This window comes from Cygnus olor, chromosome 5 (assembly GCF_009769625.2).
Source record: "Cygnus olor isolate bCygOlo1 chromosome 5, bCygOlo1.pri.v2, whole genome shotgun sequence".
Classification (NCBI taxonomy): Eukaryota; Metazoa; Chordata; class Aves; order Anseriformes; family Anatidae; genus Cygnus; species Cygnus olor.
In genome coordinates, this window is record NC_049173.1 from 22,911,927 (window position 1) to 22,935,014 (window position 23,088).

The window sequence follows — 23,088 nt, forward strand, 5'->3', positions numbered from 1 at the left end:
CATCATGCCGCGCCGCAGTGGCACGTGGGGCTGTGGGAGTGAGGGGGAACCCTTCAGTGCGCCTGCCAGTGTCTGGGTGACCTGCAAAACAAAAGGCAGACAGGGTAATCCAGAAGCTTTTAAAGATCACAAATGAGTTTACAGTCATGCTGTTTTTTGGTATTTACTAACAAAATAGGGAGGGGGGAGCACTTCTGTACTTCTGTTCTTTCCTTTCCTCAACCCTCCTCCCCCCCTCCTAGCCCCAAACCCCCAACCCTCACTAGGAAAATAAAACTGCTGGGAGCACACATCATCACAGGGATCCTCACACTGCCCTTCTAAGAGCTGCCTGCTGCCTGGCAGGGCTGCCACCACTGCTATTAACAGCCTGGCCACCGCCCTGCCATGGCAAAACAGCCGAGGCTGGTTCCTCCTGCAGGCGGCAGGGGCAGGATGGGCATCGCCCCATCCATCTGGCAGTGCCCAAGGACTGGCGATCAGGAGCAGAAAGCCTTTGGGCCTGGCAGGCTGACTGCACGTAGCACAGCTCGAGGCAGTGAGCGTGGAGCGGCTGTGGCGGCTCGCATCACACATGGCAGGGGGAGGACATGGAGAGAAGAGTGGCAGGGGGCAAGAGCTCTGCCTAGAGATGCATTAGGCAGCAGCCCCAGTGACCCCAGGGGAGTCGTTTGGAAGGGGAATGACTTTGGTGCTGGCCAGGCTGCGTGCTGGTCTCAGTTTATTTGCTACGGGATGCGAGCAGTGATTCATTTGGAAAGCCTGTGCACTGCGACTGCACTGGGTTCACACGTCCCTGTGAGATGGCAGAGGGCACCCTGCAGCCTTGATCTGCAAATCTGTATGCCACCTACCTGTCATCATTAAAGTTCGTTGGATGTGTTAGGTAAAGGCTGTGCTGGTTAGCCTGGACTAATGCTCTCTCGAGCTTTTTCTTCAGCTGGGTATGAGAAAAGCCTGTTCACTTCCTACCCTAAACTCCTGCACAGTTTTACATGGTAACACCACTTACCCTGACTACCCCCTTTCCACCTCCAGCCAACCCAATGATGCATGTTTAAATACCAGCTGAAATGGCTGCTGCTGCCTCAGCACTTCGGAGCACACCGAGAGCGTTAGGAAGGGAGACAGTACCAGGCGACATCGTAGAATTTCACATCACGGGAGCTGAAAGTTGCCCATCAGTTTGGTGTCTCTCAGCTCAACCACACCCCTCGTCAGTCCTGAGACGGAGTTTGTGGGTTCAGGAGTCTGCTTCAAGACACGTGTTTAGAGCCTGCACCAAGCAGGGAGCACTCTGAAGTTTCAATTCATTCACAGCCGAACCCAGCCAGAGAGCAGCCCCCATGCCGCCTGCGAGCAGAGCAGCAGAGCCTGCATTTGCTGGTGGTAAGAACACCAATAAATTCAGGCTGCAAGGAAAGGCCAAGTGCACAGAGCTGATCCAGGTTACCTGTGTTTGACAACCACAATTGGGATGAGGAGGTGTCTTTTCAAAACCCTTTTAACACATTCACCTTTGCGAGCTTTCAGCGAAAAGACAAGGCAGGAATGTTAAAGGGTCAAACGCGGGGTGTTTGCTTGTTCTTTCCTCAGGCAAACCCTCATTGATTGACTGTGGGAATGGTGAGAGCTGAGCGAAACTGACTGAGGAGCCCCACTGCTAATACTGCAGCACGCAGCCTCCCGGCAGAGAATAATGTCAATAGACAAAGCCCTTTCAAATACACCCTGCTCTCTGACTGCTCCCAAAAATGAGTTTGAGGAGCTGCTGGTTCCCACCCACTTTTAGAGCTTGCACCCTCAAAGCGGCATCGTTAGCAGTTGCATGGCTGGTGGAATGTGTGGTGAGGTGAAAAACTGGGCTTGGCTGAGAGCAGGCTGTGGGCTCAGCAGTCGGTGCAAACGTCAGCTGTGGGGAGCCTCTCCATGCCATGGGATCCTCTGGAAATGAGGGACATGACCAGGGTCCCGCTAAGGGATGAGCTTTCCTACAGATGTTTGAGAGGCCCGACCAGTGCTCTGGTCAGTATACCCAGATGCGGGTAAGCAAAGATATTTGTGGGGGCAGCCACAAGAAGGGGCTGCGCAGTGGGTCGCCATCACTCGAGGGTCTCCCAGACTTCACTGAGTGCACCTGAGCAATTTTTCAAGCAGAGCTCTACCTCCAAAGAGAAGAAGACAGGCCCACCCGCAGTGGTCAGCCTACCAGCTGTAATTACCCAAGAGAGGCACTGATTCAGCAGGACTGCTCACATAAGCAAAGATTACTCACATACAGGCTGCAGGACCACTAACCCTGTGACTCCTTGTTGACTCAGGAGTCTCACCATTGCAGTTACCTCCAGTCCATTCCCTGGCACCGTTGCACAACCCACAAGTAGGGGGAATCACTGATCTGTCACTGCACAGGCTGGGGACAAGCTTTGTAAGGACATTTGGTCTTACCTAGGTTTCTTTTTTTGCTCTCATTAAAGATGAGGCAGCACATCACTCCTGCCTCTGTCCCTCTCATGGGAAGGGATCAGAGAGTTAACAGCAGGGTCAGGCAATTGACTGCATAGGAGACCAAAACCCCACGTTCAGTAATTCCCCATCGATAACTCCGCCAATCACACACTACTTTTTGACAGTCCCAAGCCAGCTGCCTGTGCAGGGGCACGCAGGCAGTCGCTGCCTTCTCCAGTCACTCCCTCCTCATGCCCAAGCACTCATGCAGTCGGGTACCTTTTGTGCATTACATCCCTTCCCTCTCCCACAAGGCCAAAAAGAGCCATTGAGGACTGACACACACACTCACCCCCACTTCTGCCCCCTGATTCCCCTCACACCCAAGTGGACACACTGCAAGGTGAGGTGTCACACCCGTGCAAACTGGGAAACTGCATGCAAATGGAGACAGCACACGCTCTTCTTGTGGCTTACACTCAGGCACGGCCTGGTGCCTGCGTAACACACCTCTGCTGAGCAAGCTTGCAGGTAGTGAAGGGGTGTTCCCACCCCATCCTTTGTGCCCTGCATGTAAGCCACTTTTCACCAAGACCATTTATAAAAAAGCTGAAATGATCTCAGCAGTCACCTCCACCTTGCTGCCTGTGGGAATCCTCAAAAGCAGCAGGGATGTCTCCCAGGATCCCAAATACATCTGGCATAAGAGAGGCCTCTGGGCAAGGCTTCTTAGTAGCCATCCCATAGCTGCAGAGTCAGACCCATCAGACCTGTCACTTGCACCACTGAGCAAGTGGCAGGTTTCCATCTGAGGCAGGACCAGTGAAATGTCACGGGCAGGGACGAGGCGAAATGCTCGATGTGCAACACGGGGTTGATGACGCCTCACAGATGTGCTGCAGCGCGCTCCTGCAGCCAGGGAGGAGGCAGGCTCAGCATGGATCTGGGCGGCAAGGCGTGGTGTGCCCTCCCAGGAGAACGACACCCCATCCCATCCCAACACATCTGACACAGCACCAGAGGACCCAGCTGTGGAACAAACCTCTTGAGCAGAGGACAGAGCCAGATGGCGTTTCATCTGACTTGCAGGGAGTTAACAAGCACTGCCTGCCATCACTCACTCCATGGAGAAACGGGAACAGGACAGAGGTCAGAGGCCACAACATCACCCTGAGTGTACAGCCAGCATCCCTCCCACAAATGTCTTTGATGCAACACATTTATTTTGCTGTGTGGCAGCGCTGTACAGTACACGTACATTACCGGCAGTTTCAGAGCCCTGAGTCGTCATCCTTCCTGCCTTCCCTGAATCCCAGAAAAGAAGCAGGACCACTGTCCCCTTCCCCCACTTCAACTGCAAAGAAATGGGACTGGGAAAGTCCAGAAACACACAGGCACTTGCAGGGAGACTCTGCAATAACTAATATAAACCCTATCGGATTTTTTAAGGGATGTACCAGCTTTCTCTGAGGGTCAGACAAATGTTTTGGGGCATTCTAGGCAGGGCTGTGATTCTCTTAAATTTTTTAGGATTGTTTAAGAAAGAGCCTAGGAAAGGCTTTTGCTTCCAGGGCAGTTTCACTGGAATCTGTGTGGAATTTCCCCTGTTCAAACGGGGAGAGAAAGTACCATGCCCTTCTTGACACACAGTATTCCACACCTCCCTTTCCTAACCCACAAATCAGCAGAGCCCTGGTACCTACTCCACCTCTTGCTGCCACAGAGAAAGCTAATGCTGTAACATGCAAGAACAGTGCAGCATGTAACAAGGAACAAGACCCAAAAATAGCCCACAGGATAGACAGAAACAGTCAGAAAGGCAAATGTGCCGTGGAGAGCAGAAGTGAGAGAGGGAACAGGCAGGCCTCTGCCACCAGCTCGTGTCAGTATGTGGAATGGTGCATCCAGCTCAGGAGACAAATGACCCAGTTCCCCAGCCGGGACCCCTTCAGCCACAGGAAGAGTTCATACAAGTTGATCTGCCACAGGCTCAGTCCTTCTGTGAGTGAGATCTGGACCCTCCTGTAAAGTGAGTGACTCTTGCTCCTCTGATACCTAGAACGAGAGAAACAGCCGTGTTAGCTCTGGCAGGACGCAGCCTGACAGGAAGGCAGCCTGTCCTGCAGCTCCAGTACAACCAACACTCCCCAGGGGAGGTGACTCCCGCCCCTGGAGAATCACCCCCTGGAGTAGGGGGTTTCTCCAAGTAGATGCTCCTGAGGAGCTGGGGACTCCCTTTCTGGCACAAATCTGGCAGAAGAGACGGCCTGCCCCTGTGCGAGCCCAGTTCCCTTCCCGATGCATGTAGTGAGCCTGGGCTATGGCAAAATCTGCTTCTGTGCCCAGCTTCACTTCAGCTCACAGGCGCAGGTGCACACCCCTGTAGCCTTTCCTGGTAGTACATTCACAGGAGTCCAACAATCCTGACACACTGATTCCAAGAAAAATAATTCTCCACCTTTCACTAGAAGCAAAGGGTAACTGGGCCTTGCATTTCCCTCATCATTCAGACAAATAACAGTTATTTCTTCTGCAAGGAGGAGGAATGTGAGGTAGGGGAAGTGAATTGACTCACGGGTGGAAATCAGCTGCCTGATTCCTGTTCCTGGGTTTTAAACACCAGCCTGATCTTCACAGTCAGCCCCAACACCTTGCAGAAGCAAGCAGCAGTGAACTTGCTGATCTTTCCTACCCACAAATACTTCCCAGTGTTGATGTCTGTAATGGGCCCTGTCCCCTCTTCTGGATTACAGGGCCAAACCCTAAAACCTTATCCTACGGCTGCACCCCCATCCCTGTCCCCAGCTGCAGGGTGACACACCTGCCCTGTGGAGAGGCTGATGGGAGCAGGAACAGCACAGAAAGAGGCTAAGGTGTATAACTGAGCAGGGGTCAGACCTCAGCAGATGCTCTAATGAGTGGGAGGGGTCCATTGCTAAGGGTAAGAGGTCAAGATCCAAGTCAGGCCTTGTCAGGGCCCTGAGTGGAGGGCCCTAATATGCCTTCATGGCTCTGGCTAGCCTGGGGCCTCCTCCACACTCTCTGCTTATAGGCCCAGAAGCATTATTTAAGCTGAAGCCTGGGCTTTCAGTGCGTGCCTAGTACTGGAGGAGTACTGGTCTCCAGCTCACGCCCTGCTCTGAGGGCCCCTAAGCTAGGTGTGAACCCCCTGGCTTAACCTCAGCCCTGTCCTGTCCCTAAGGATCTGTCTGGCAACTACTAGGCCTGCTCTGTAGGTCACCTTCCTTGTTTGCCCCTGGACCTGCCTTATCCCCGTGATGTTGCATTATGATACAGACTTTTGGTTGAACCCGGCCAGCATCACAGGGTCTGTCCTGCTTGCTTTGCTCAGGACTGGTCCTTGGCCTGCTGGCTCCCGGCCCCTAGGGAGCAGCCAGCCCTCCATATCTGGAGGCTGCTCCATGTCTGGACCCCGGTGCCTGGAGAGGAAACTCACGTGGAAACAGCTCTGATGCAGCAGCGAGACATGTTGAGGAAGGAGCTGGCACTGGCCCGTGTGTGCAGGGCTGACTCAATCCCCCTTAGCAGGTCGTTGGTCTTCAGCAGCAGCAGCATCTGGCGGGGGACGTTGTTGAGGAGCTGGGTGATCTGGGGTAGGTAAGCAGCAGCATTGGACCGGATCTCCACATCCTGCAGTCAGCCAGGTCATGTCAGAAAGAAAGGAGAGAGAAGCTGAGAGTGCACGGGAAACCCCTGTCCAGACGCAGCTGAGATTTGGCAGGAGGAGACAGCGTTTTGCCAGACCATGACTCTCGGCCAGGTGCTGAAGAGCTCTTCCTGCTGTTTTGCAGCAGGCAGCTGGCTGTCCCAAGCACTCATTACATAGGCACAGATCACTCTTGCTACATTCCACCTGCCCTTCAGTGAGGTAAGGCCCCTTCACCTTACTGGCAGCATTAACAGCCTCTCAGGAGAACAGGGCGTTTGTTGCTATCTCAGTTCTTGGCCCAGGCAAACCACACCAACGTTTCATTACTGCCCTTGCAGCTTTCTGACTGAGTGTCACCTCAGCAGACCCAATGCTGGCAGCGCTGCAAGTGCCACAGGACTGCTTGGGAAGTCGGGCATGCTGCAAGGACAACCAGGCTGCTCCTCACCATGTGCATTTTGCTGTCCCGTGCAACTGATGGCTTCATGATATACTGATGGAGCTCTTTCCAAAGCTTAGCTTAGTCCCCTGTCCTCAACACAGCTCAGTGGAGGCGTGAAAGCATTATGCAGACCTTCATGCTAACCCAAAAGACCACAGAACTGTCATCTGTGTCAGACTATAGGTCCATCTAGACCCGTATCAAGAAATCAAAAAAAAAAAAAAAGTCCCTGGGACACCTGCAGCCTCCAGAAACCAGCAGGACACATGCAAAGGGAAGTAAATGACTTCTTACAGAGAGTGAGGCTCCTTTGTGGGGGAGAGAAAGGACAGCTCTAAAACCTTCTCTTCTGTGGAATGAGGGATGGCAGGTCTATATTTCACGATACGGGATGTGACACCCACCCTTTGTGAACTTCAGACTTATTACAGAGGAAAAGACCCACACAAATCTCGTGTGCAGGCCGTGATGGTCAGAGGTGTATCCAGCTTACACAGCATCATGGTTGCTTTGGTGTCGACACATAAATCTTTCTGTCCTGCCTCCATCACCAATCTCACACACAAATCTTCAGCAAGAAGATGCTTAGCTCTCCTAAATGTTAAATGTTTTGTTCCAGTATTTGTTGGCAGAAAATTCCTTCCTGATATTCTTATCTCTCATCCTTGCCAGCATCACTGCAGAGGCTACTTTATTTTCCACGCATAGGTTTTCTTTTCTATTCCTTTTCTTTTTATTTTTAGCTCCAGCTGTTTGTACACATCACAAAGCAACCACAAGATCTGTCATCAGAACTGTCATTTTCTGTGAAGGGTGAAGCCTGTGCACGGAGGAAGAAATGAGCTATGCCACAGGAACTGAGAAAAGCCCCTTGGCTGCAATCGCAGAGGCTGCTGCAGGATGCAACAAAACACAAACATAAAATCTGATGAGATAAGGCTAGCAGCCACCCTGGGCGGTCAGCTGCCTGGCCTTGGCTCAAGGCAGGAACAACTACACCTATGGCAACCCTCACAAGTTTGCCTAGCCTGCTCTTAAAACCCTTCAGTGATGTGACCCGCATCCTCCCCAGACCATCCACACCAGCGTCTCTCTAGCCTTGTCATTAGATCCTGCTTTACTCGTGTTATTACCAAAATCTCCTTAGCTGAACTTTAAACCCATTATTTCTTGTCCTGTTTGCAATCTGTCTTTACCAGATTTGAAAATCACACTTACATCTTCCCTCAACCTGCACTTTTCTGGACTTTTTCTGCCCTAGCTTGCTCAGACTTAGCTCATGAGTTGCACCTGCTTGACCATCAGCTTCCCACTGGCCTCTTCCCACTTTCATCAAACCTTTCTCAGGAGGCAGTGCCCCAGACTGGACATAGCACACGACAGCTAAGATGTTGTATCAGGAGGGTTTACTTGTCTCTCAGACCACTCTGCTGTCAATCTATCCTCAAGCACATCCACCCGAGCTCTACGCTGATGGCACCTGCCTACAGGGGCACTTGGCTCTTGCTGCTGATACGATCTTTCCAATTCACCTCTAAACTAAGGGCAAACAGCAGCTCATTTCCTAATGTCACAGTAAATCTGCTCAGCTCCCCATTATCTGCTGCAGGATTATCCAGTTTCAGCATTAATTGTGTCATATAGGCCAAGACAACAGAGTTGGCTCCATACAAGCAATTCGGCTCTGACAAAGTTCATTAGCCCACACAGTGCACCGTGCAGCCACAGTCACATCTCTGCATAACTTACACAAGCCAGCTTAGGACAAACATCACTTATTAGCTCAGATTCAACACTGGCCTTATAGCACTGGAGCCAGCTCTGTGTAGATTCAATGTGGTGTCTCTGAATTTTCTTCTGGAGCTACCAACTCCAGAACTCAGCAGATCAAGCACAGATCTGGTAAACAGTCATTATATTATTTCTGATATGCGGAAGATTAACTCAGGTAGGAAGCGATCAAATTACTGGGGGGGTTCCATTACCCAAGGATCTGACCTACTCATTGCTGTGGGTAATGGCAAGCCAGTACAGCAAATTCAACCCCATCCATCAAAACGAAACATCAACCCCAAGGAATTTCCAGGAGAGGATTTCACAGAACGATATTTTAATGCTACTTAAATTAATTTCATTCTATCTACTACAAATGTGTGCAGATAAGAACAAACCATAGGATACAACATGTTTCTCCCTACAGATTCTGGTCCATTTCCTGAAATCACATCACTATAGGCTCACCTCTAAAAAAAGCACAGCTGGCAGGGGCTGCTACTATTCTTAAGGCAATGTGTGCGTGTCAGGAGTGCTAGCAGGCGTGAGAAGGATCCCAGCATGTGTGGATAGGAAAGCGGGGAGAATGTAAGTGGCAATTTCCTAGATTTGTAGTGATTGAGTTGACAGAATCTGCAGTTAAGCAACCTTGACTCCAAGTTAATAGGGTTTCTGATTGGGAGGTAATTTCCGAGGGTTTTTAGGAGTTTGTATCAGTGCTGATAGTCATTTACATGAATAGTGATAATGCATTATCCTTCTCATATCTTCCCACTAGGCCTTTATGTCTCCTCTACCTCACCCTATCCTCCTTGCTGGTTCCTTGCACAGCTGCATTAAACACTTCTTTTCATTTTAAGAAAAGGCTGATCTACAAATGTTTCTCCTGCCAGAACTGGTGAACACTTAGCCATTAAAATATTATACAAAATTTAAGCAGCCCATGACAAGTAAAACTGGGAGATTAAGTTTAGCCACTATAACACACGGTGTAGAAGGATTCCTGGCTTATTCTAGCTCAGCTGTCAATGCAGAATTTGCTATGGAGCTGCCAGGGGCTGCCCAGTATCACTCTGGTATCAGCGATACAAGTGGTTAGAACAGGGAAGGTACCTGAGAAGAAGGAGGACAGGCAGTAGGGGAGGGCACACAGGTCCTACCTCGCTGGCTGAGACTGGCGACCGGTCAATGCCCCTGTTGACAGACTCCCAGGACCTGGCAGTGAGCATGCAGGCAAAGAGCGGGTACAAATCCCCCGCCCCAAGCCGCCGGCTGTACTTCTGCACCCTCTTCATATCGGCCTTGATAAGGGCCTGCCAAAGGCGGCAGTAGTCCATGCGGAACGACTCGCTCAGCACCTGGGGAGGAAGACACAGCCCTCAGAAGTTCACAGAGGGCAGGGAACAAGGAGGAAAGCCTTGTGCCCCCTAGCCATGCCCTATCCCCCACTTCAGAGTCAGGAAATTTCCTTGGAGGGTTATGGGAGTAACAGGAAAAACATATTCATATGGGCTTCGAGGAGCAAGGCTGCAGCTGGGTACGCTCTTCCAGCCTGACACCCACGGGCAGCTCGCAGGGCCTTGGAAGCCCCCCCCAGTTACGTACCTGGTAGAGCCCATGGTCCAGGAGGATGATGTGGGCCTTGCCAGAGGCTGGGCACTTCTTCACCAGCACATTGCCTGGGTGCGGGTCACAGTGGACAAAGCCATTCACGAAGATCATTTCACTGTAGAGTTTCCCCAGGTTGCGAGAGATCTGTAAGGAGAGAGGAGCTGGTCACACACTGCCACCCCCAGCAGGGTGCGTGCCAGGGAGGGGAGGCAGCCCCTGTGTGCCAGCACTGCGGGGAGCAAGGGGCTGGCACATGCCAACGTCCCCACACAGAGCTCGGGGACCCCTCATGCTGACAAATGCACGGTACGGCTGCTGGTGTCTGCTGCACAGGGAAGGATCCACGCAGGGGGTATCACGAAGATGTTTGCAGGGTTAGGCGTTATTTGAGAATATTTATCTGGCATGAAAAAGGGTAGGAATGTGGTAGGAATGTGGGTTAGGAATGGGTAGGAATGAGGTTTCTGGTCCTGTGGGGAAAAATAGGGTTTCTGGTAAGGAGGAGGAAAATGAGACAGCAGATAGTGGCAGATAGACCTTGACAGAGAAGGTATTGAAGAAGCTGCTGGGGTGGGTGGAATGCCACTTGTATGAAGACTCAGGTGTTTCCTTCAATGGATGACAGCAGGGCCCAGTGGAGAAGAGGTGGGAGAGGATCAGCCTGTCTGTCTGCTTACCAGAATGAACGCAGGCTCCCTCTGCCCTCCCTCCACCACACTGTCTCCTACTTTCCCCCTTTCTTTCCTCAGTCCCACACTAATCTGATTTACGATGTCTGTGAAGATGAAGCAGCACAGAAAAGCTGTTTAAATCATCCTGTCATTGCCGTGTCCCTCCATGCCACTGCTTCTCATCACCCGGAGATGTTATTACAGTTAAAATCTCCTAGGAGCTAGTGAACATCCCCAGGACCTCAGATCAATCCCTCACCACACCAGCACAGCAACCTCTCACCCTGACATCCCACTGCTGGTCCTCCCTGCCATCAGAAAGTGGCACAGTGCTCCACAGCAGAGTGCTGAACAAGCAATTAAAAGACAATTAAAAGTCAATCGTTACAAATGATTTCAAGCAGACACACGATGTAAGCAGCAAACAGGCAGCTGTCCCCACAAGCGGAGGTGGCGGAAGAGGTAATGGTTATACTAACGACAGCTTGTCCTGCAGAAAACCTGACAGCAAGGAAAGGGCTTGCTTTACCCACATATGAAATGCAGCCACCTCTGAGAGGAGCGCAGTGGCTGTTTAGGAAGCCACAGAACAATGCCACGCTACTGCATCAGGACAGGGCATGCGGAGCTCCAGACCTGGCTGAGCCACCAAGAGCCCAGGGGAGCAGCTGGAAGCAGAGCAGCCAAGTGTAGAACAGCATCCTGATGAGCAATGCCCAAGTAACTACAAGTGAGGAGGAAGCATGGGAACCCTGCCCGCAGCACACCAACAGGGACAGCTGTAGAACCAGGTAGGACAACCCTCCTTCCCTCAGGTGGGACCTGGAGCGACTACTGAATCATGGGGATGCGGCCCCCATGCCAAATCACCCATGCAGGTGCTTTAGCTGTAAAATTTGGTAAGTCCGAAGTACCAGGTGTTCTGACATCCTAGAAAGGGTAAGTAGAACCTTGCAGTCCAAGGATGTGCCAGACAGTCTGTCCTGAGCTAATCATTCACTCATGCAGACTCCCAGGGACCTGCACACCAGGAGAAGTGGACTTGGACATCATGACTGCTGCAGGTGCAGGGCAGGTGTCCTCTCTTCAGCCACCAACAGCAGACAGGTTACTATCTGTGGTCATAGCCTTTTACAGCCCAAGACACAACAGAACAGAAGCTTGGGATTCATCTTCCCACCTTACCATGGGTCACCTTAGAGGGGTCACAGCCCTGCTCAGACCCACGGGCTGGGTCATGGGTACAAGACAACCTTTACTTCCCCATCCCGTCTCCCTTCTCTGCCATACTTATATTTATTTCACCAGAGTACAGCCTTGAATATTTCCAGTAGCTAATGCTCTGAAACTAAACTTTACAGCTTCTTTAAGAGAGAGGAAAACATTCTGTATAATTTAGTTAGCATACAGAAAATATGTCACAGGGATTTATGATAAAATAAAACAGTCTTTACCTTTGAAAAAAATAAATTTACTTAGAGTAAGAGATGGAGCTGCACACTGAAGTATTTTAGCGTATTTTTGTCTGCTGACATACCTCTAAAATTGAAGAGAAATTAAGATAGAAAGCATCAATGCTGTTGAGTTCTAAACAAAAAGGAAGGCTATATTTCTAGAAATTAGAGTATAAAATAAAAATAGTGAGCCATCATTATAATTCAGACAAAAGGAATTCATGTTTCTAGAGCAAAAAGTTAAGAAATAACCATGACACCTTTACATACATTAATTGCAATATAGCTCCATGAGTCTTCAAAGACACATATACTATATATAGGACCTTTGGTACAGATGTGTCATATGTCCAATGCTTTAAGTTTTTTTACTTACATAACTTCATTTTCTGTACACAGTTATCTAACGTGCACCTGCCGAAGTACTGAAACGTGGCTATTATTATAGGATTCTTAAACTTAGTACAAAAAGACTTTCACTAATCGTTCAGAGGGAAAGAAAAGAAAAGTAATGTAAAAATTGAATTCTGTTTTTCTCAGTTTCCCAGCTTTCTAGCTCTACATCTCAAAGGGGCCAGAGAAAGGGGACCAGGACAGGAAAAGGAAAACTAAAAATAAAGGTAAATATATTCCTTCTTCAAGTTTTCATCTTTTTCCTAGGCACTCGCATCATCATTACACACAGCAGTGAGCAGTGACAAGTACCTCCACTGACACAGCTTGCTCTCTGGATGAGATACAAGGCTATGCAAAAGACCTATGCATCTACAACCTGGGGAGCAGGTTTGGTACATATGTTTGGTACAGTTCTGTGCCTGTATATTAGCAAAAATATGATTTCTTGGTATCAGAAAAAGTATATGTCAATAAGTGTTTGATCGTGCATGGATAACTGTAGGTCTGTTGTTCCATGTGTGCTTGCTTTTTGAGTTTCTCTCTCTGAGACCTCAGTGACTACCGGCAATGATTCCCAGTAATTTGCCTGGAGTGAACTCCCCTAAACTCTGAAGCACTCATCTTCTATTGACACCCTTTAAGCAGTTTCAAGAGAGATTCACAGAAAGGGAGCCCTAGGGGACCAGTTTGTCTTGGTGCTTGGAGTGTATACAGGCTCCCCTGGTCAGGGAAGACTAACAGCAGTGCATGATTTTCCACATTAATCACCAGCCAACAACACAGTGTGCTTTTTGAATATTCGTGGGAATAAGGTTCTTAAAACTCTTGTGGAAAAGCAATTGGAAGAACCTGTCATCTATGCCACCAAACTTCCCATAGATGCTGACCCCTGTTTTGCTTTATCCAGTACAGTGCCCCATCACTACTGGCCTTCAGTGCATCCTTACTGAAAATACCACTGGACAAATAACTTACAAAGAATTCACTCTGGAAGAATGCAGTTAGGTGAAATGAGAAAACAAACACGTGAAAACCTCTACTCAGGGGAAGAAAGGAATTCAGCATGCGTTCAGGCTGTGTAAGACCTTGGGGTGAAGGTGCATAGCAAATTAGACAAAAGGTTGCAATGATTTACGGAAGCAAAGACCAAAGTAAACACACAGGCATTTTGTTATGACACGGTGAGGTCATCATTCCTTTCCCTGTTTATCATCCAACACAAGGTCCTTATGATTACCAGGGTCTCCCAGCACTGTTCTGCTGCGCATGGTAAAAAAAATAATGATCACCCTTGGAATCCTGCATTCACTTCAAGACACCTCATTAAGAGAGATGCAGACAACACGGAGTGAGTTTAGAAAAAGCAAATAAATGAGCAGGATGCAGGAGGAATTTACTTAGGAAAAAAGATTAAAAGAGCTGAAGGTTCTGGAGTTGGCTAAAGAATACCAGAGAAGAGACAGTCTACCAATTTTAAAAGGTTTGAATACCAAGGAAAGAGGCACTTGTAGCACTGAATGTGCTACAAGAAATATAACTAGGTAGAAGCAGGTATAATCAAGAATAGGATAATTTAGGCATTATAAGAAAAAATTAAAAAAAACATGCCAGTGAGCAAGCAGATCTGAGCTTGGTATGTCAGATTGACACCAGACTCAGGCTATGGCCAGAGGCACATCCTTGCCTATTGCCAGAAGGTGTGTTATTGCCAAAAAGAAGTTCAATTTGTCTGTCTGTGCTGCAGCAGAACGTGATGACTATGGCCACCAAGAAAGCCCGTGTCCTCACCAGCCAACGCAAATAGCAACCTGCCATTGCCACATGATATGACATGACCATGACACTGTCTCAGGCAAACTACACATTTTCAACCCAATATTTTAATATTGAAAAAAATGCTTACAGGATATAAAAATGCTTGCTATAGCCTCCTTTAAGGTAACTGTACAGCATGGTAAGGTCTCCTCTGAGCCTCCTTTTCTCTAGGCTAAACAACCCCAGTTCCCTCAGCTGCTCCCCATAAGACCTGTCTTCTAGACCCTTCACCAGCTTCGTTGCCCTTCTCTGGACTCGCTCGAGCACCTCGATGTCCTTCTAGTAATGAGGAGCCCAAAGCTGAACACAGTACTCGAGGTGCGGCCTCACCAGGGCCGAGTACAGGGGGACAATCACTTCCCCAGTCCTTCTGGCCACACTGCTTCTGATACAAGCTAGGATGCTGTTGGCCTTCTTGGCCACCTGAGCACACTGCTGGCTCATATTCAGCTGTCTATCAACCAATATCCCCCAGTCCTGTTCCACCCGGCAGCTTTCCAGCCCCTCTTCCCCCAGCCTGTAGTGCTGCATGGGGTTGTTGTGCCCTGAGTGCAGGACCCGGCACTCAGCCTTGTTTAACCTCCTACAGGTAGCCTCAGCCCATCGGTCAGGCTGTCCCATATCCAGATCCCTCTGCAGAGCCCTCCTACCTTTGAGCAGGTAGGAGGTTACTCACACCTGACTTGGTGCTGTCTGCAAACTTACCGAGGGTGCACTTGATCCCCTTGTCCAGATCATTGATAAAGATATTGAAGAGAACTGGCCCCGATACTGAGCCCTGGGGGACACCACTAGTGACCAGCGTCCAGCAGGATTCGACTCCATTCACTTCCCTCTGATAAACTCCCAGCATATTTAAGAAACTCTTCTCATTAGCTTTTAAGCGTATGGCTTTTCACTTGGTATTTCTCATTTTTATGCCTTTCTATCACTCCAGTCCTCAAGGCCACCAGGTGCTATTGCTACTTTAACCCTCCTCTACAATGACAAAACATCCCAAACTGGTGCCATTCATAACCTCTTCCACAAAGTTCTGTTTGTGTCAAGGTCATTACTGAAATTATTAAGATCGGTTTGAAGAGCAAACCTCGAAAAACTCCACTGTGATAATTTCTCTCATTACCATTGTCTCTATCAGTCTCTCACCCACTTTGCAACTTCCCTACCAATCCCCACCCTTTCTATTTATCTGACTCATATCCAGTGTATCAAGTACGCCTACTGCATTTTTGTCATCTAATTCAGAGGACCCCAAGCCATAGCACAGGTAACAGCAGTGATGTGTTTCTTCTTGTATATACAACCCACCTCTTAACAAGACAGCATGCCCAGCTGACAGAACCACCTGATATTAACAAAACACTGGAAAGCCCATCACAAATAAAAACCCTTACAAACACCAGGCCGATATGCCTAGTTAGCAAGAAAGAAATGAGTGAGTGCAAATTTGAGCCTATGAATACTCCTTTAGCAACCAGATGGCAGATATACCATGTTCACTGGTAGCTGCAATGTAAAAAACTGCCCAGAGTTATCCAGGAAGAGTCACTGATACTTTCCTGGCCTCCTGAGTAATCTGCAGCAGTCCTGGCTACATGCCTCCAACTGACACAAAGAAGAAGGGCAAAGAAAAAAATCCTGTGCATGGTCATTGTAAAGCTGATCTCATTGCCTTCCTCTGATAAGACCCAGATGAAACTGCCTGATAGGGCACTATCTTTTCTTGTCCCACCTCCATTTGTGACTGTCTCTTTAGATCAGGAGCAGATACTAGTCTCCAGCCTTAATTTGGCTGTAATATTTGCCAATTATTTTAAGACATGGCGACACTAACTTCTATTGATCTCATTAAAAGTAAAGGTCGTTGTGCAGCTCATTTCTCAGGGCTCAATATTAGCTCCTCAGGCCAAAAGAATAGCATTGATTTTGGAACCTTAATCGAAGGTTAATTGGATTGAAGAGTGTATTGGGTTTTTGCTTTCTTCTGCAGTTGTTATTATGGCCATCGTCTAAGGGTTTGCTTAATCCTGCTAGTACAATCCTGCCCAATTAAACTGGTGTCAAATTAGCAAAGGGTGTGGACTGAGAAGAGCCACAATCTGAAGCCTGCTGTATGTCTCTGCTCTGAAATGGCTCTTGTCCATAGAAGATTAGGATGGTCACACACAAGAGATCCAATTTCACACTTTGTCCTCTATGATGCAGTTGTGAGGATCAAAACACAGTGCTCTGTAACGTAGCACTATTGCTATCTACTGATCTAGCAACACAGCAAAGTGATATCTGGACACATAAGATGTCATTAGGATTCGGGAGTAGCTTTTAGGGCTTCCAGAGTGTACTCCTAGCATGCCCCATACTCTCTCTTGGGAACTGAGGAAATTATTTTCCTGCTCATTCTACTGCATTTAAATGGGAAGAAATATTCTGACTTAACTAGCCAGGGAACTGAGGGGCTAGCTTAGTAAGTTTCTACAGAGAAGACCAGTTGTTGTTCATTTAATTGTTATTTGCATCTCTGTCAGACCTGAAATGGACAGGGGGATCATTTTCCCTTGGCTTTAAATGTAGTTGTATTTCCTTGGATTTAACGTAAAGCATCTTGCTGAGACTCTTGAGCAATTGATTCACACTTACGCTTGAGACTGACTTTCAGTAAGAGAAGGGTTTGTGTGTTATTTAACTCTTTATGTGGTGTCTTTGCATAGTTCAGAAGCTGGAAATGCTGGAGGTCACCATCCTTGTTTACCAGTGCCTTGTGAACTGTCGTTAAGCTTCAGGCAAGAAGAAATGTAGGAGAATCTGTAAGGAAACCTCTCCCCAGATTAAATCAGCAGGTGCCAAGAGCAAGAATAACCATTTTCCCCAGGAACTCCATGCTCCATTTCGTCTAACACTTGAGTTTTATAAGCACAAATACTTGAGACATGAGAAGTTTCCATACTTGCACTGACAAAAGGATTCCGCCCTGGGAAATCCCATTTAAATTTTAGCAGCCCCAAGTCAGCGGCTCCTGGCTCTTGGCAGAATGGTAAATCCCACACTGAAAGCATATTTCAGGTTGCAAAGCTGTCAACCATCAGAAGGTAGCTGAGCTCTTTATTGAGCTAAGAGATATCATTGCAGTGAGGATTCCATTTAGTAGCAGAAGGAAGCAAAAAGCCACAATAGGATGAAGTGACAGATGGCAATAATTGCACACAGTAGCTCATCTTAAGTATCTTAGCTGTTTGCTTTCACTTCTCAGCTGGACAAAACATTTCACTGACTTCTGAATCATCCACGGCCCATGACCAGGCACTCAGTGAGCTGAAGCACACAGCACCATTTCCTTTCCTGACTCAAACACAAACCACGGCAATCACGGTGAGCTCTCCACTTGCCTGCCAGTACTGGCTGGTTACTTGGAGGCAATACAGCATGTAGCACAAGCACATCTCTAAGCTCCACAGCTCCCATAGCCCGCTGATCCAGCAGCCTCTGTGGACATAGTCAGAGCACCTACAAGGAAGGACAAGGAGGACCTATGCAGCAGATCATAGAGAATGTCAAGATTTGTATATGGACATGGTCTCTCTAAATGGATCAGTTAAAATCAGAATAGGTGCAAAGGGGGCATGTGTGCCATCTGAGGTCTTCCTTAGAAGTCCTTGCTCTAAGCAGCCTTCCTTTCCTCCTTTGTATGCTACAAACAACTTGAGAGCCCCTCAGTCTATATTTTTCCTCCCTTCTCTGCTCTACCCAGCATCTCCAAATGTATCTTCCCAAGCAAGAATGTAACTGCTTTTGTGTCTTGAAACAGGAACAACCCAGTTTCCAAGTGGCCCCTTTCTTAACCCTGGTCTTCCCTCAAAATTCACACCAGCTCCTTCCCTCATAACTCCCTTCTCCAGGCTTCCCTCCCATTGTCAATATCCTAGCTGCATTCTCATCCTCGGCTACACTTACACATGAATCAGTAACTGTTCCACAGGCAGATATTTCAGTGTTTGCACTTGTCTTTAGAAATCAAAGCCTTCTCTGATTAAATGCCATTACAGTCCAGCGCTTGGACGGATCCAGAGAGATTAATGTGCTTTTGGGCAGCTTTAATGATAATCCTGCTACAGACGGTATTAAGTAAATGTCAGTAACCTGGTTTGAAGGGAGCTTTCACCTCAGGGATCCTTTCCATTTAGAGGAGAGAGGCTCAGCTTGCTTTTCAAGGGTGCGTTGTCACACAAGAGAAATCCTGCTTAGTGAAGACTCATCTTCCTCTGCCCAGTAAAACAAAATGGAGTAAGATGATAGCGGAGTTGATAGATAGATAGATTGAGGTGATTTATAGGGAGCTAATGCATCTCTTAAAAGCCAGAACTGCTGTCTAAGTCACATCATACTCTTGAAACCTTTGTTGCCACCCCCTCCTCATGCTCCTTTCAGTGCCTACTGCCTGTTGTTCACTTTGCCACCATGCCATGAAGCTCCTTACCCATGGCATCAACAGCAGCAGCTGATAATGGACCCAGGTTGTATTTGTCACCATCTGCTGCACCTCACCAGAGAAGTGGTCTGGGGTGTGCGTGGCTCCTACCATCTCGCTGTGGCCATAACAACAGACCCTTATTCCCCATCGCATGCTTCTGAGGGTCTTGGTATCCCCTCTTTTGACTACTTTATTGGCAATCAGTAAAAGCTGATCATTAATTTGGGGGGGCAGAGAGAGAAAAAGGACAAAGAACAGCTCAGCACAGGTACTGAAACTGCAGAAATGTCGAGTCTTACCACTGAGCTGAGTAACATCATAAACCTGACAGATTGCCAAAACTTCTGAGGCTTATACCTTGCTGTAGTAAGAGTTGGTTGACTTTTTTTTTTTTAATTACATTTTAGACATCATTTAGAGACCAGCAAAATATGTGGTTTCCTTGCTGCATGGAACCTATTGTGCCAAGATGTCACAAAACAACCTTTCAAAAGGGGTGGATGAACAAAAATAAGAGCTAAATTTTCATCCTAAGTCTCTTCTATCAGAATAAATCTGCTGCCCAAGAACTTAGAGGAAGCCCTGCTCAAAATCTGAACATTGTTCAAGAGTCCTCCTGCTAATGCATCAGAACAAGCCTTTCTGACAGTTTCAAGACTGAATATTGAGAAATATTCAGTTTTGTATCTGAGTGCTGTGGGCTAGATTTGACCTCTGCCCATACAGCAGAAGAAAAGGACTTATGTAAGACATGTTCACTCAAAGAAACAACTCACTTTTGACCAGTTGTTCTGTCTGGGTGAATGGAGCTGACTGGGTGTTCTGCCATGGACCAGACTTTTTAAATCTCTTGATAACAAAGTACATGAGCTATCATGTTCTCATGAGTCACACAATGGTGCTCTTTGCAGACCAGATGCATCATTGAGGCACTTACCTTGGTAGATACAACGAAAGATCATCAGCACAAAATAGACACAGAGAAAGAATTGTGTCTACCTCTGAACAGCTGACAAACGTCTCTCTGATGCCCTGCTGGGAGGGAGGAGAAATACTAGTGACCCAAATGTTCCAAATTCTTCCTGATGGAGATGTTGAAGACTAGAGACTGCATTATCTACAGGTGAGTCATTTAAGAAGTCCCTTTAATGAAAATGGACCAGACATCTTGCTGGGAAGAGAAGGTCATTCACTATTGCCCATTGACCTTGGCTTGTTCATCACAATTAGAATGGAAAAAGAGTCTTAAAACCTACTTTAACCTTTGAACTTCCTTTCCTGTATTTCAGCAGAGAAACACGTGACAAGGTGCCTGTCTTTTTGCCTGTAGAAGTTACTAGAAAATGCCTCATCGGCTTCTGCTGGGTGTAAGACCAGAGGAAGAGGTGATCTACGCAGAGAAAAAGGCAGGTTACTCAGTCCTCAGTCCTGTAATTTGGCTGACCTCAGGCTGACTTAGGGAGGCAGCTGAGAAGATACACATAACATTCTCTCCTTGTGGGGTATACCAAACTCACATTTCCCATTCCCTGAAAGGTCTTTGGTATGTCTTAACCAATGCCACATGAATTTTGCCATAGATAGAAAGGGAGCAGAGAGGAAGAAGAGCAGAGAGGGAGGAAGCGTTCAGATTTCAGAATTAAGTGTATGGACGGATTAAGTACAATTGATTTTATGCTGTACCTCTTTGACAGCCAATCAACCAAGTGAAGCTTTGAGGCTCATCAATAGGGCACAAGGGGAAACACAAGAGCACTGCCTCAATCAGCACTCACGGACTGAGAGGGGTGGCTTTACACTGTTGAATGGCTGAAAACCCTTTCCCCAGGCATATTCTCAGACCTTCTTGGAAGTAATGCCTTCTTTTCCTCAAGAATCTCTTAGCAACAAAGAATCCCCAGCACTCTCCCGACATCATGCCACACATACAAATTATTTCACTCATCGGGGAAATGTAGGTTCTCCAGGAATGAAATCTGGCAGCTATTTAATGAAGGGCAGCAAAACTTCACAGCAATATAGGGCCAAGAAGCAAAGAGAAATGTACCCAGTTGCATCCAGAAGAAAGAGGGAGATTTTGGAAAGCAGACCAAAACAACACACGGCAGAATATTATGCAAACCACCATGACTGAGATTCCAGCACTCCAGCAACAAGGATCACCTAAGGCCTGTAATTTACATCTCCTTTATAAGGACACACAGCTATTGGGTTACAAAGGCTACATCCCATGCATTTGCCCCAGAGAAAGGTAATGCAGAAAAAAGAGAGGGGAAGACGAGGGATAAAAAAGGATCAGAGGCTGAAGCTGTTCCTTTAGGATAACAGGAACTGCCATCTTGGAACAAGCCATCGGTGTATTTAATGTAAGAGCATGTTTATCACTTGCAATCTGTCTCCTTGAAGACATCTCTAGCTGTGCAATCCTACAGGACAGTGTTCCCCAAAAGGGATTATATACTTTCCCAAGAGCACAAGAAACGAGATTTTTCAGATTAATTGCTCTGTTCATATCTGTATGTGCTCCCTTTTCTGCCCCTTCCCATTCTGTCAGCGTTTGTGTCCAACATCAGGTTTGCATTGCCCACCATGCCCGGTTCAGAAACGGCTGAGAAGCTACCTCATTGACATCAATGCCATTCCTCTCCATGTACGCCCTGTCGTTCACCTGCCCCCCTTCCATGAACTCCATGAGAAGGACACGCCTTGTTGAGAGCTCCCAGTAGATCCTGGGGACCTGAAAAGAGAGAAGATGGGTTAAGTCAAACAACAGGCTGGGGAAGGAAGGAGAACATATCACACACAACCCAGGAAAGGAGTGAAAAAGGAAGAGATTGAAGGGAGGCCTTGTTTCTCTCCTGTGCACAAGGGAGGTAAATGCAACTATTGTCACTGCAGGCCTCTTCCCCAGGCCAGCAGCAGTATGTGCAAGGACAACACACCAATACAATGGCAGCAGAAAAATTGCTTGTGCAACACTCCGGGCCCCACTTTACAAAATTTTCACCACTTCCCTCTCCCATTACTGTTTGATAGCTTTCTTATCTGCTCTGCAGCTCCTACAAGTGGCCTGTTTAGCACCTATTGCAACTTCCTGAATCATCCACTTGGCTCCTTTAGGCAGGAACTGCATCTCGTTTGCTATGTACAGAGCTCACTTATGCAGCTCTAAAAATGATAAGCCATCGTCATAAATTGTATCTCAGCAGTGCCCCTTGGAACACAGACGCATTTGAGCTGACAAACCCTGTGTACTTAGGCCATCTGCAATCAAACTGGGAGAAAAATCAAGTGTCACAAATAAGGAGCTTGTCATAGAAACCCTGGGAGACCCTTAACTATCTTATTGCCAACGTGACACAGTAACGAGCATAAAATGTCAAAGCACTTTTCATTCAATCTGCAGTAAACCAAGCTGAGTGAGGTCTAAGTAAGAGGCCCTGTGTCACACAGGGAGGCAGTGACGCAGCATAAGAGAAGCCTTCACTCAGGCTGGCTCCCCCTTTTCCAGCCTCTCCATGGGCCACAGCCTCCTCCAGGCCACATCCACCTGCTCCACCGGGGGCTCCTCCACGGGCTGCAGCGTGGAGATCTGCTCCATGTGGGACCCATGGGCTGCAGGGGGACAGCCTGCTCCACCAGGGGCCTCTGCACAGGCCGCAGGGGAACTGCTGCTGCGTGCCTGGAGCCAGCTGGAACTGTCTCTTATCTAACACGGGGCAGTTTCTGGGCTCTTCTCACAGAGGCCAGGCCACCCCAGCAGCTCCCCTGCTACCAAACATTGCCACATAAGCCCAATACAGCAGCCTTCCCAGCTTATCTGGATGTCCACTCTTTGCAGAGTTTAGTAAGGGAACAAACCAACTCCAAAACTAACAGTCCCCTAGCCCTTCTAGCTTCCGTGGTGTGCTTCCCAGACTCACATATCCTTGCTGCCTTAGATCATTTCAGTTGACACTCATTCTTGTCTCAGGATTTACAGGGGCAAGTCACAGGGCTTACAAAGCACCATCTATGCTCTTGGAAATGCCTCTCTCACTCACAGATGAATTCTTCAGTGATTTTTTTAATTACTCACAGATGTTTGGCTATAATGTTAGTGCATGGAAACAATTTATCTCTGCCTTTAAAAGCTCAACCAGGTTCACAGCACAAAATCCACTTCTCAGCTTTCCTTCGTGTTTAGAAAAATTAATGATACCGGAGCCCAATTCTTCCGTTGCCTTTGGGTGATGAACACATCTCTGAATTGGCAGGTCAGACGGGAGGATCCATTATTTAGCCATCTCAAGCCATTTGTTATTGTTACACATATTGATATCATGATAGCTCCTTAACCCAGC

General features: G+C 47.9%; 1 protein-coding gene across 5 annotated transcripts in view; it reads right to left on the bottom strand.

Moving 5' to 3' along the window:
- Positions 1–3,653: 3,653 nt before the first annotated feature.
- The window catches only part of ADCK1 (aarF domain containing kinase 1), an 88,354-nt gene continuing 68,919 nt past the window's right edge, over positions 3,654–23,088 (bottom strand). For all 5 annotated transcript variants that reach the window (XM_040559131.1, XM_040559134.1, XM_040559133.1 and 2 more), the window contains 5 exons: positions 21,366–21,482; positions 9,939–10,088; positions 9,494–9,691; positions 5,906–6,099; positions 3,654–4,503 (listed from right to left, as the gene is read on the bottom strand). In XM_040559131.1, the coding sequence (XP_040415065.1) occupies positions 4,332–4,503; positions 5,906–6,099; positions 9,494–9,691; positions 9,939–10,088; positions 21,366–21,482 (831 nt within the window). In that variant the 3' untranslated portion in view covers positions 3,654–4,331. The remainder of the gene's footprint in view (positions 4,504–5,905; positions 6,100–9,493; positions 9,692–9,938; positions 10,089–21,365; positions 21,483–23,088) is intronic.